Source organism: Rattus rattus, chromosome 14, assembly GCF_011064425.1.
Source record: "Rattus rattus isolate New Zealand chromosome 14, Rrattus_CSIRO_v1, whole genome shotgun sequence".
Lineage (NCBI taxonomy): Eukaryota > Metazoa > Chordata > Mammalia > Rodentia > Muridae > Rattus > Rattus rattus.
The window spans coordinates 79,939,724-79,953,943 of record NC_046167.1 but is presented as its reverse complement, the minus strand read 5'-3'; the positions used below and the strand labels follow the sequence as shown (position 1 = coordinate 79,953,943).

The window sequence follows — 14,220 nt, the reverse complement described above, 5'->3', positions numbered from 1 at the left end:
TACTTCCTACCATCGGTCCTCAGCATGTCAGCATCAAACTGGTGTATCTCTGAACAGCATTTATACAATGTTGGATTTTAAAGATTGTTTTATGTATCTGCCTGTATATATACATGTATGGGTACCACATGCACATTGGAGGTTAGAAGAGTGTGGAACTGTAGTTACAGGTGGTTGTGAGCCACCACGTGGGTACAGGGAACCAAACTTGAGGCCTCTTCATGGTTCAGATTAAGCTGGTTGTCGTACCTGCTTAATCTCTCCAGCCAGTCCCCTGGAATTAATATTAACATTTCTCAAACTACTTATAGTAGAAAAGTAAATGGCTACCAAGGCACACAGCTGGTTAGCATGTGGGCCTTACAGAGAGAAAGAATGCTACCAAGACATTCTATTAGGGGCTGGAGAGATGGCTCAGAGGTTAAGAGCACTGAGTGCTCTTCCAGAGGTCCTGAGTTCAAATCCCAGCAACCACATGATGGCTCAAAACCATCTGTAATGAGATCTGGTGCCCTCTTCTGGTGTGTCTAAAGATGGCTATGTGTACTGTGGCCCTGTAGAAAACCCAGAAAAGTCAGACAGATGGACACGCACACGCACACACACACAAGCACGCACGTGCGTGCGATTAATTTCACTGATGACAGACACAGTAAGCAATAAACTGTTCCTTGCAGACATGTTCCTACATTAACTAACAGGAATACGGACGACTTTGTTGCTGAGGGTGATTTAAACTGTGGAAGCCTGGTTCTAGAAGTTTCAGAGGAGAATTTTAATTAATATGTGCAAGAGAGACTGTTCTTGTGATATTTTGGTGAAGAGCGTGTGAGGTGGAAACTTCTCAGTTATGCCAAATGGTGTTTTGTTGGGGCACACGGGCGAAAGGATGTCTTGCTAAAGCAAACACATGAGACTGTTTTCCTGAAGCAGACACAGGTGAGAGGATGTTTGAATATAGCAGACGCGTGAGAGGACTCCTGATGAAGGAGTATGAATGTGACCCCACAGACAGTGGGGGACGAGCACTGAGCCTTGGTTTGCTCCGCTATTCGCTAATGACACACGTTATTGCCTTAGGTAGACAGTGAAGCTCAACTTGTGGTAACTCTGACATTGAGAGAAACTTGCCCAAGAACTGCTTGTGAGGTTCCTGAGGCAACTTGCCGCTTCCTCAGGCTTGTTGGCCATTCTGGCTGTTTCTTCAGGATGGAACTACAGCTGCCTGGTGTCTGCTTGCTGAAAGGACCAGACTGCTGCCAAAGAAGAATGAACTATCCCCCCAATGAACTATTTTTGAACATGTCCAATCCCCCCACATCCTAATAACTTTTCTCTTCTACTACTTCTTCTGGGTGGTGGGCTAGAGGAGAGGTTGAACCCTTATTTAACAATAGGTTGCAAAGAGTTTATGCCAACAAACATGGTTTTTGGTTTTTTTTTTTTTTCTTTTTCCCTTTTTGATCTTTTCTGGAGAATCTACCTGAGGCTAAGGTAAAGAGATTTATACTAATTGCACTGACAAAGTCCCAAAAAATACCGACAGAGACTTCGTTCTCTGGTAAATCTCAGGAAGAATGTTTTGAACAAGTGTAATGAGCTTAGAAAGGAAAAACATAAAAATGTGTGGTTCAAGTATTTAAGGGGCTCCAGGGAGTGAAATGGAGCTGAATCCTGTGTTCAAGAGATAGAGATTAAGGGAGTGGTTATCTCAGGATCCCACCCAGCTAAGTTTACTGCTTGTGTTTGCAGATAAAGATACAGGTTGGACTTTTAATCTGGAATGATCTACAGTCCAGAAATGAAGGACACACTTGTGACCCCAAATTTTGAGGCTGGAAGACACAGGCTTCTGATCTGGATCTTGAGAAGAGTGGCCATGAAAAGCTTTGGCCCAGGCATGGTGGTACAAAATTTTAATACCAGGGGCTGGAGAGATGGCTCAGCAGTTAAGAGCACTGACTGCTCTTCCAGAGGTCCTGAGTTCAAATCCTAGCAACCACATGGTGGCTCACAACTGTCTGTAATGGGATCTGATCCCTCTTCTGGTGTGCCTCAAGACATCTACAGTGTACTTATGTATAATAAATATTTTAAAAAAAATTTTTAATACCAGGAGACAAAGCAAAGCAGGTCTCTTGAGTTCAAAGCCAGCCTGGGACTCAGAGCAAGTTCTAGGCGAAGAAAAGCTTAAGTCCGGGTGTAGTGGTACACACATTTAATCCCAGCATTTAGGAGACAGGCATGTAGATCTCTGAGTTCAAATCAGTCTACAGAGCAAATTCCAGGACAGCCAAGCTTAGGCAGTGAAGGAGTTGGAAAACAGAAAGTTTGTGATAACGTAATAGAACAAGGGGCCATGTTCCAGCTCCTGCAAGCAGCAGAACTTGGCAGTATTGGCAATGTGGCTCTGGCTTTAGAGCAAGAATAGAAGGGACTACTGGGACAACTGATGCTGGAGCTAAGAAATTAGCAGTGATTAAGAAGAGACCAGCATCACTGAGGTGAAATCTTCCTGGGAAGTGTTTTCTGAGGGCACAAAAAAGCTGTGTTCCAGAGATAGTCAAAGTTGTATCTCATGCTGCAGCTGGACTGGTAATGTGTAAGACTTACCCAAGTTGTACTGGCTTTGAAGGCATGAAGGGGTCTTGGAGAGCAGCTGAGGCTTGGCACTGTGAGAAGCCATGGAAGGTGAAGGTGCAGCCTCAGTTGCAGTTGATGGACCAGGACTGAAGGGGTAATGCAAAGAAGTTGAGACTTGGCACCATGATGAGAGCCTATGGGAGCCTATGGGTGAAGCCTAGTTGCAGCGGAAGATCCCAATATATCGGAGATGCCAGTACCAAGGGATGATCACCAAGACCAGCGGCAGTGGAGTTGAGACAGAGATGCAGAGTTTTCACGGCTGGCTTCCTATTTTGTTTTGGGGATTACAGTTAGGTGATTGGATGGATCTCAGAAGAGACTCTGCACTTAGACTTCTGTGGGGACTTTTGAAGTTGGACTAAGTATATTTTTTATTATGCTGTGGCTAGTTATGCCCCCCCACAACAGGCTCATGTGTTTGAACACGACTATGGGGGTCAGGGAGTAGGAATGTAGTGGTTTACATATGCTTGGTCCAGGGAGTGGCACTATTAGGAGGTGTAGCCTTAGGTGTGTCACTGGGCTTTGAGAGATCCTCCTCTTAGCTGCCTTCAGAACATGAGGTGGAACTCTCAGCAACTCCTGCCCCACACCTGCCTGGATGCTGCCATGCTCCCACCTTGATGATAATGGACTAAACCTCTGAACCTGTAAGCCAGCCCCAGTTAAATGTCCTTATAAGACTTGCCTTGGTCATGGTGTCTGCTCACAGCAGTAAAACCCTAACTGAGACAAAGATGCTTTCAACACAATGAGATTTCTTCTGGCCATAATGAACACGCCCACGTATATACTTACTTAACTTTGAAATTCAAGAGTAGGGTAAGTTCCTGGCACACAGTTATAACCCAGACTGCAGATAAACTATGCTCTTGGAAATGTTTCTGTTCTCTGTAATGTACTCTATGGCCTTGTCATATTGCCCTACAACTTCAGTCTATTTCTACAGGCTGTCTTTAATTAAATGTAGCTGCTTTCCCATAGTAAAAAAGAAATACTTTTGTGAGTTCAAGGCCAGTTAGGGATATGTGGTAAGGCCCTGCCTAATTAGTAATCCCTTTCATTACTCTTTAAGCCAAACTTGAAATCCAAGATGTAAGTATTTTCCCCCTTTCCTCTCTTGACACCTAGGATCTCACTGTTTATCCACACTGGCCTCACGCTTTGGATCCCCACTAGACATAGGCACATACTACCCCTGGCTTGAAATTGGGAAGACCGTTTCTATCTGGTAACTTTTGTTAGAGTTTATATTTTACCCTTCCATTCTTTTGTGTGTTCTGTTCTGGAGGACGCAGTGTAAGAACAACACATGCCTGCACACAACGCCTTTTTTGCCCTTCTAAGAATCCCAGCCACAGACAGGCACTGCGATTCTCACATGGGGGTCATTCCTAAATAAACCTACTGTGAACTGAGGATATCAAGCCAGAGTACACCTAGTAGAGCCAATTAATCTAGTAGACAGCTCACTCTAGCAACCCTGTACTTGCAGGACAGAGGACTCCCACCTGTTATCTCAATACCTAGGATCAGTGCAGACTCCTGGCCAGGCTGGGACACGGAATGGATTTCAGAGTAGCCACAGCTACAGAGTCAGACTGTGTGCGATACAAACCAACCCCATAGCTCACAAAAGAATTTATCGTTGTTTTTCAACATAGTGTTTCTCCGTGTAGCCTGGCTATCCTCTAATTCAGAGATCTGCCTGCCCCTGCCTCCTGAGGGCTGGGATTGAAGAAGTGCACCACCATTCCCAGCTCCCTGACAAAAGAAATCTCTAACTTTTCTGGGGTAAACCAAATAGGTTTTACATTAAGACATACTGAGAGAAAACAAGACACTTTTCTACAAAAGAGGCAGACGACCAAGTGTAAAAGCTGGAGGTTTATTGTTATTTGGTGATTAATAAATCAAACTGCTTTTGACACTGCCCCACCAGTATATTACCATTCACCCGTACAAAGTCTTTCAACCAGACAGACTGAGGCGTGAGGCAGAGAGCAGACATGTGCACACTGTGCCGACCTCCTCAGTCACGCCTCCACCCCGACCTTTATCCATGTTTTCTTCCTGGAGAAAGTGTCAGAAAAGTGTACAGCCTGGGGCCAACCTGCCTCTCAACCTTTTAGTATCAAGCGACTTACAGAAGTTACAGAATTCACCTTCTATTTCCCTTGATTTTACTTGTCTGAACTCATTCTAGATTATTTAACATTATAATTTCGGGCAACCATACAAGAGAGAACACAGTGACCTAAGAGAATACTGAACCAGAGTCAGTCACATACATCACTGACCCTAACGTTGTATTTTAACTGGTCCCAAAGGAATGTATCACCCCAAGAGTTTGAGAGTCAGGCAAGCAGAACGTCTCTGGGGAAGGAAGAAAGGGGCTATAGAACAGCCAAACTTACTGAAAATTGTTAAAACGGCTCTTTTCCACCCGACCGATACTACTGTATGCATAGAATCTTCACAGAATCAGAGTTGCCAGTATTACCTAGTTCAGGCTGGCCCAATCCAGCACAGATTCTGTCTCAACCCTCCCCCACCCCCTCTGAGGCTCCGAACAGCACGACATTAAACTACTTCTTAATAGAACTAGCCAAACACTTGAGAAACGAGTGGCTCACTAATCATTTAAAATCCAGGTATTGCCTATGGATGAGAAAGCTGATAAACCCAAGAGAGCTCTACCGTTGTACGCCAACTAACCGGAAGCATCAGCACCTCCAGTGAAAGCGACGTCTCAATAAACCCAGTGCTGCTTAGACCCTGCGGGGAGCAGGAAGCCCCAGCAAACCCAGCAGACAGAGTGTGGTACACATCAGAGTGTGGCACAGTGCTCCTTCAGTCGGCACAAATAAAGGTAATTTACAGACATTATAGAATGTTGAGATGTCCTTACATTATGTTGCCTGTACAATTAAATGTCCCTAAAGAGATAACCAGAATTAGTTTTTCTTTATTTTCCACACTGACTAAATGGCACTTCTGCTGAGAGATGTTTATCAAAGGTGCTGTAAGATTCTACGCACTTAGGAATCCTTATCGTACTTTTTCGGTTACAGAAATTTTGCTTAGATGGCCTAGAAATGTGCAGTAATTGGTACTGTATACAAATAGAGAAAACTGTCAGCAGTAGAAACCTTACGGCAGCGTTTGCAAAGCACATGCCAAAGTCACATCAGCAATGTTGTACCAGAAACCATGGAGCGCAAATGATCTGCTTTTTAATGCCTTTATTCTACATAAATTACTACCAGAGGGCTATGTTTAAAAAGCAAGTTAGTTGGACAGATGCAGGACAAAAATGTGTTCACCCAATTAGAAAAGGTGATGTTTAAAAGATTACAACAAATGCCAAGTGTTTGACGCATGCAGCGGCCTTAACCAGAGACATCGATTCCCACTGTTCCAAAGACACAGAAACCCGCACATCTTACTGCACTCCACCTCCAGAGACTTCCTATCGGTTTCCTTTATAACAGCACAGAATCCCAATGAAATAAAGCAGGTTATTTTAAAGATTTAAGAGCCGTTATCAAAAATAAATTACATTTTTTCAGGATACAGAAATGCTGCTATGACGGCTGGGAACCCAGCAACCTTTCAATGGCCGCATTGATGTCGCCCCCCGTTGCTATCAGTGCTTGTAAGTTTGCTTCACGGTTCAAGAATCCCATTGCACTGAGCTGTTCCAGTTGCTGTTGAAATCTGACTTCTGGACTCTGCAGCTGTTGAAAAGAACAATGAAGCACAATCTAAGGAAAGCCGGTCTATGCTATACCAAGTCACCTTTTAAAAACATCAACTGTATCCTAGACAATGTATGCTGGTCTGCTGAGTGCTCTTTAAATTGCTACGTCTGCCTTGAGATCCTGCCACCATCCTGGGTTATTTATTAAACAGGACAGACTTATTCATCTGAAGTCCACAAGACCACCTGCAATCATTCAAAAACTAATTTCCAGGCATTAGTCTATAATTTATCCCTACATTTATATTGCAGTTACTTCAAATGAGCAAAATACGACTTAAAATAATTTGTAACTATCCGTCATATTTAAAAGCTCATTAGCACTTTATTTTAGAATAGTTTATTCCTAAACCATGACCAACAGATCATATAACTCTGCCTTTATGAAAGCCTTACAGGTTGCAATGAGTACACGAGGGCTTTGGATCTGATTCCCTGAAGCCTCTCTCTCCCCTCCCACAAAAGGTAAACAAGCCTGATAAATTTCATTACCTCCAAGCCTTGTGAACCAGCAGAAAGAAGCCTTCTTTAGAGTCCATGCCCCGACAGTTAAGAATTAGTCACTTTCTCTCGTATCAATACTAAGCGTACTTCAATTCCAACTATGGTATCACTACGCGACAGCATGCCTGCTGCCCACAGAGGCCAGATGAGCCAACTGTAACTGCAGTCACACAGGGCTGTGAGCTGCCACACCCATGCTCGGAAGCATGGTCAGCCTCCTCTCCAGGCTCCTTCCTTTAACGGTAAATTCTTAGTAAAGACAATAAATGTTTACAGGGGTCCACCACATACAGGAAGTGCAGAGCAGTGGACAGGCTCCAATAGGAAGCCTAGAAACAGCTGTTCTGAAACACTGACAATGTCTTTAGATTCCCCTTGATAAACTCTTATAAAACTTGATACAGCAACAAAGTTAACAGCCTCTGTGACGGCTGCTTTGGTTTTAGATTTGTTATCCTTGAGTAGCGCTTTCATTGCTCTGAACAGGAAATGGCTACCGCTTTCTTTTTGCTGGTTTTTGAAAATTGGAAAAAGAGAGCAAAGTTCGCAGAGAAAAGCGTTATCACCTGAGGGTTCACCCCGGCAAGGGCCTGCAGCATCTGCTGGATAAACTGCTGGTGGCCTGGCTCAGCAGCACCCCCTTGGGGGTTCGTATCCTCACCAGGTGCAGTGCTAGGTGCAGTGGTCCCCACAGTGCCTCCAGAATTGCCCGCTGCCAAGCCAGGAGTAAACCTAGGGGAGCACAGGCAGCACCATCAGGCTGTATTCAACACGATCTTGGAGAGGTTGTTTTCCTAAAAACAACTCAATAACCAAAATAAAAGGCAGAATGATATTAAATCTGGAGTTCCAGAGAAATGAGCCTACCCTGGGATGAGGCCGGGAGCTTCTGTGGCCAACGTCTGCAAGCCCTGCTGGATCTGCAGCAGCGCCTGCATGGCTCTAGGGTTCGACATGGCTGACAGTGTGTCGGGGTTCTGCATCTGAGGAGGAAGGAAACCTGGTGGTTACCAGAGAACTAAAAGCACAGCAGGTACATTTTTCCAACTCTGCAACATTTTTGAAGAAAATCTAAAATCTTACACCCAGACACCTTATTTTTTCCCAAAATGAACATAAACCCTCCTCTTTGACAGCAAAGTCCAACACAAGCTATTACTTGACTCACTCGCAAGCCTACCAAGCCGTTTCCAGAGCGAAGACAAGGAGCAGTTCCAGAAGCCACATCCCCTTTCTCCAACAGAAGAAAAATTTTCTACGCAATTCCAAATGCACAATTTATTAGATGGTGGTAACCTGGTGACCAGGCCTTGTCTACTGCTAATCTAACAACTTTCCCAGTGACCATCTTGGAATCACCGTGGCAAACCTGAAGTAAGTGCAGCGCCCCTAGTTTAGCTTCTTGGCTTTCAAATCCCCATGCCTGACACAAAGGAAGGAGCTTCTACCACTGCAGCAGAGCAAGGACAGTCACTAACTGTGGGTAACGACTTGCTGCCTAACAATGATTTCAATCAGGTAAGAACCCCGACAACTACCAGTTTCAAAAACACCAACACCACTTTTATGTTTCTAAATAGCATTGTGACAATCTTGGGGAGTGTTTTTTTTTTTTTTTTTAAAAAAAAAAAAACCTTCCTAAGGTGACAACACTGACAGTCTTAATCTCACTAATTCAGATTTTAAGGAAATGAGATCTACTCCCAGAGAACAAGCATTCTACTAATTTGGAAGAAAATGAGACATTACAACAAAAGCAACCCGAGGGAAGCACTTTCCTATAGCTGGAAACCACACAGTGCACATGAAGAAGCTCTTCAAGGTTAGCACAGTGAAAGGAAATGGCCTACGATGTTAACAATCCTCAGGAGCAAAAGCAGCGCGCGGTTCTCTCCTCAGAGGAGGGGTGACATGGCCGGGGAGGTCAGGCTCAGTGTCTACAGGGGTGGGTCACGCGCTCCTGTGCACTGTGCTCTCAGCAGGTCTCAGGACGCTCCCAGCACCCCCTCCGCAGACGGCAGACAGCAGCGTCTTGTCTTACTCACTTGTTGGAGGAAGGTTGGGAGCTGTTGTCTCATTTGCTCTTGAAGCTGAGGGTTCCCAGCAAATAGGGGGTTATTCAGCATCATCTACGGGCAAGTATTCAGACAGTTTACTGGAGACATCCGGACAAGCCAGGCACCTGCTTACACTCTGCCTGCCTCCAAGTGCCTAACCGGCACTTAAGAGGGAGGGAGAACAGAAATCAAAACGGGCAGGGAAGTGCTGTCCACAAGGAGCTCAGGGGAGGGGAAAGAAAGGAGGGAGGGAGGAAGGAAGGGAGGAAAGGAGGAAGGAAGAAAAGGAAGGAAGGTGGGCATCTTCTCTTGAACAAGAATGGTGGGTGACGGATGACAGGCAGTGCCCTAAAAAATAAAAGCAAGTGTTTTGTCTCCTCTTCCTTGAACAAAGGTGAATTCCTGCCTTTGAAAGAAAGAAAGAAAGAAAGAAAGAAAGAAAGAAAGAAAGAAAGAAAGAAAGAAAGAAAGAAAGAAAGAAAGGACAAAAGAAAAAGAACCAACCGTGGGAGCGCCAGGCTCTCCGTCAGGAAGATAGGCTTCCTGCTACACTACAGAGAAAAGCGCATCACTGTGTAACAGCTTAAACATGGCTTGCTTAGAGGCCTCAACACACACAGCAAGCACTGAGAACACCCAGGTCCGGGATCACTCCATCCACCTGGGAGTCCAGAAGAACCACAACAGCAATCAACGTGCCAGAGCGCTGGAGCTGTTAGATGGAAACCAGCCCCAACCAGCCCAGCAGTCCTCTGGGTAAGGTTACATAGCTAAGACCCCAGATAGGAAGGAGAACACCAAGATTAGCGTCTGGATTCCACCTCACTAGCACCACTGTAGATAGAAATGTGGGACACTTAGCCCTCAAAGGATGACCAGTATTAACAGGATGTGACTGCCTGAAGACCATCACACACAATAAGCACACCGGAAACGACAAGGTTCAAAAGAGACAAATTGCATATTGCTTTCTGATGATTACTGATGGCCTGTTTACCTGTCCAAAGTCTGGGGAGGAAGTGATCTTTGCCCTCAATTAGGCAACCGTACTAAATAACAACTGTATGTAAATCCTGTTAAAAAAGCGATTCCCTCCCCCTTCAAAGTGGATTATCAACACCATCAAAGCAGAGAACAGTTGGTGTCTTATGGATACAGAATGTGCTTTAGAGTGAGCAGTAAATTACCAAGAGCTGTTCCAATTAGGGACGCCTCTCTTTAAGTCTTCCAGACAAACGCTCCTTTGTTACGAGGCTCTTAACCCTTACCACACGTACTTTCATCTTAAATGGCTCAACTAGGATAGAAAAAGCTACACACACACAGAGACACACACCCACACGCATGCACAGATACACACACAGAGACACACACACAAACACAGACACACATGCACAGACACACACACACACAGAGACACACACACATGCAGACACACACACAGACACACACACACAGACACACACACACAGACACACATGCACAGACACACACACAGAGACACGCACCCACACGCATGCACAGACACACACGCGCACATACACCTTTTTATTAATTATACTTACTATATTTTGCTAACTTACCTGAACTTCCACTCCAAAAATTAAGTTTTTACATTTAAAATACTTTAAATATTTAAGTTTCAAAAGAATAAACTATAAACGAGAGCAGCTGATGTGAGGAGAGCACACTGTAGGTTTTAAGGCACTCTACAGGAAGAGGCGTGGCCTCGCGCTGTCAGTGCTTTGCCTTGCAGTTAGCAGACAGCAGATGTGAAGCACCAGGTCCTCTACAGACAGAGCATGCTCACTCAGAGGAACCATAGGGATAGCACACATCCAGTGTTAACTGAATACGTACCTGAAAATACAGGTCACTTCACACACCCCCACATCAGGTACCCAAATGACAAAAATGCTTAGGACACATTACCATCAAGCATTTAATTAATAAGTTCACAGAACCAGCTTTCCAAACACCACAACAATCCACGACACGCACACTTGGAGATTAACATTACCCAGAAGCATTGTCCAGTAACTGTTGTTGTTATGTAAGTCATTACTAAGGACCCTACCTCAACGCCATCTGCTATAGCCTTGGGTCAGTGTGGCTGCAGGACTTTGGAAATAACGAGAGAAGAGAAGAAGCTTTCAGGTAAAGGAGAGCTGTAAGGAACACAGCTAAATTCCTAAACTCCCGAGCTGCAGGGACCACGTGGGCACGCACGTCCACTCCACGCCCGCTACCCGAGAGCTGGCATGCAGCGACACACGCCCAGAGCAGCAGTGATCAGAGCAGAGTCTAAAAACGTCTGGTTTGTTTTTAAAGCGCATCTCATCAGCAATAGCAGAAGTGAGGTTGTTTCAATTACTTGAAACTCAACTGAAACTGCCGCAAAACCTGGAGATGTGCGTCTCCACCTCTGGTGCTCCGAGAACGCCAAGGACAGACCCACACGGCTGCTCAGTTCAGAACACGCTGAGGCGGTCACAAGCTCACCTGTGCGGCAAGGTCGGGGTTCTGGCTCAGTGACTGCATCATGCTTCTCATGTAGGGGGCAGACAGCATGTTCTGCATGAGCTGAGGGTTCTCAGTTATTTGCTGCAACAAGCTTTGCATCCCTGGCGTGTTGAACATACTAGCTAAAATTTATTTACAAAAACAAACAAACAAAAAGCATATTAAGACATACATTCATGTTTTAAAACACAGTGTATATTGTTACTTACAATATTTAAAAACATAATGTCCACTGCACCAACCGAGGTGGCATGTGGCCAATTCATTTTATGCAGCCTGGTTCCCCATGGCCAAGCACAGTCCCAGAGAGTAAGTGACAACTTTCACAAGTAAGCAGCTAAGTTTTCAATTATGTACGCCATCCTTCCCACTCCGTCCCCCTGCACACTTACTAAGGGCTGAAACCTAAATAAAGTTGCTACCCATTATGACTAAGTTCAGTTGTCCGATCAACCTTTATTGTACTCAACTGTGGCTCCAAGGCACAAGAGTTCTGACAAATAAGTATTTATAAAAATGTGGAAACGATCGAAATCCAATGTCCAGTGTCAGTATTGTTTGCTGACCCCACTGCTGGGCGCTTTCACACTAGGAAGGCACTGAACCAGGCGCCTGTGAGCCACCCTGCTTCCTCCACACGGCTTTGCAGTGCTACCAGAACCTGTACTGCAGCATTTCGGTTTGTTTTGTTTAAATTACAAACTAATCATGTAAGAGGTGAAGTAAGAGAAGCAAACTGTGAGCACTGTGGAGGTAAGGCACAGTACAGTGTGACTCACTTCACTAAAGGAAATGGCAGAACCCTGTCACTTTTCAAAGGCCACAAGACACAGACATGGCTGACTGGACACTCACAGCTACAGCCCCAGCCAGGCTCGACGGCACTCAGAAGACCGAGGAGGAATGCTAATCTCCAAGCTGGTCTGGGCTCTATAATGAGGCCCCACCTCAAAGGAAGCAGGGCCAGCAAGATGGCTCAGTCGTGGGTTGCTATTCCAGAGGATACAGGTTCAAGTCCCTGATAACTCACAACCACGTATTAACTGCAGTGCTAGATGTGAATTCCTTTTCATTCCTCCTCAGGCACTGCATGCACATGGTACAGACACCTATGGCAGGCAAATCCCCACTCATAATAACCTTTTTTAAAAAATATTTAAAAACCACAAAACCAAAGCCCAATCCTAAACCAACATTCTTCATCCATAGAAGAGCAACAATTGGAAAAATTACAAAACCAATGTGGAGTTATCTCATCAGAATTACATTTCTTTGTGTAGCAACCAGCTAGTTTTCAAGGGGGCACGTGAGCCTTAAGAGGAGTCGGATCGTAGTAACCGATCCAGAGTAGATTATATCTAGACTGAACATGCAAAAGGGGAGAACAGACGTTTCCCTTAGAATTAAGTACAGTGGGCATAGCACCAATATTAAACTAAAAACAATAGTATTGATTCTGAGTACTTACTTCTTGGTTCTTAAAAGTTCTGACAGTATCCTGTTCTAGATTGTAAGGGAATCACAAAGTTTGAACAGACAAAGAAATTTAACTTCTGGCTGGAGACTGCTCAGGGCTAAGAGTACTTGCTGCTTCTGCAGATGTCCCAGGTTCCATGCCTAGCAGTCTCGTGGAGGCTCATAACCACCCCAGGGCATCTAATAGGTACATGCAGTATACATACATGTGTGCAGGCACAACTTCCATACGCATAAAATAAAATTTTAAAAACAAACGGGGTCTCAGTTTTCCACAGAATCACTCAGGTAAGACTACTTCCTCTTTTTTTATTTTAAGACAAGGTCTCTGTGCAGCCGTGGCTGTCATAGAACTCACTCTGTAAAACAGAGGACTTCAAACCAGAGTTCTCCTGAGGGCGTGTGCCACCTCAGGGGCAAGACTCTTCGAAGCTGCTGAGGGTCTAGGGCTTGAGGCCAGCCTGAGCTGCCGCCTTTCCATGGGTCAAGCCCTAAAATATCGCTTTATTGTTTACATGAAGAAGCCACCAATTCCTGCTTTAAGATCTCCCCCACTTTCAGAGTTCACATAAAAAGGTGCATGTGTCAAGAGCATCACCTCTGCGAGGCGGGGACGAGCCTGTGCTGGAAAAGCAAGTCTTTTTGCTACTTAAATTTTTTTTAAAGGATTTTATTTATTTATTTATTTTTATGTATGTGAGTGCACTGTCGCTGTCTTCAGACACACTAGAAGAGGGCATCGGATCCCATCACAGATGGGTGTGAGCCACCATGTGGTTGCTGGGAATTGAACTCAGGACCTCTGGAAGAGCAATCAGTGCTCTTAACCACTGAGCTACCTCTCCAGCCCGATAATTAGGTTTTTTTTTTTTTTTTTTTTTTGGTTCTTTTTTTCGGAGCTGGGGACCGAACCCAGGGCCTTGCACTTGCTAGGCAAGCGCTCTAAGACTGAGCTAAATCCCCAACCCCGCTACTTAGTCCCCGTTTTGATGGACATTCTCAACATTAAGTGTTAAGAGCATGAAGATGTTATATTAAAAACCCAACTTAAAAGTTGCAAAGTTGTCACTGTAGACAACATGGCGATTACAAAAACAAACAAACAAACAAACAAACAAACAACCCAAAACCCCAACAGCTTCTTAGTGAGGCCATGTGATTAAGGCTGCTGCCCTGAGCCATTAAAATGTGAACATTTCTTCTTCCTCCAAAGATAAGAATCAAATAAGAAGCAGAACACAGAGCAGTTTC

The 14,220-nt window shown here is 44.7% G+C and overlaps 1 protein-coding gene across 3 annotated transcripts in view; it reads right to left on the bottom strand.

Annotated features, from left to right (window-relative positions):
- Positions 1-4,515: 4,515 nt before the first annotated feature.
- Positions 4,516-14,220, bottom strand: part of Ubqln1 (ubiquilin 1) — a 39,257-nt gene continuing 29,552 nt past the window's right edge. For 2 of the 3 annotated variants that reach the window (XM_032919596.1, XM_032919594.1), the window contains 4 exons: positions 11,473-11,615; positions 7,781-7,896; positions 7,480-7,645; positions 4,516-6,386 (listed from right to left, as the gene is read on the bottom strand). In XM_032919596.1, the coding sequence (XP_032775487.1) occupies positions 6,234-6,386; positions 7,480-7,645; positions 7,781-7,896; positions 11,473-11,615 (578 nt within the window). In that variant the 3' untranslated portion in view covers positions 4,516-6,233. Of the gene's footprint in view, positions 6,387-7,479; positions 7,646-7,780; positions 7,897-8,958; positions 9,043-11,472; positions 11,616-14,220 lie in introns of all 3 variants that reach the window. The other variant, XM_032919595.1, reaches the window with a different exon arrangement.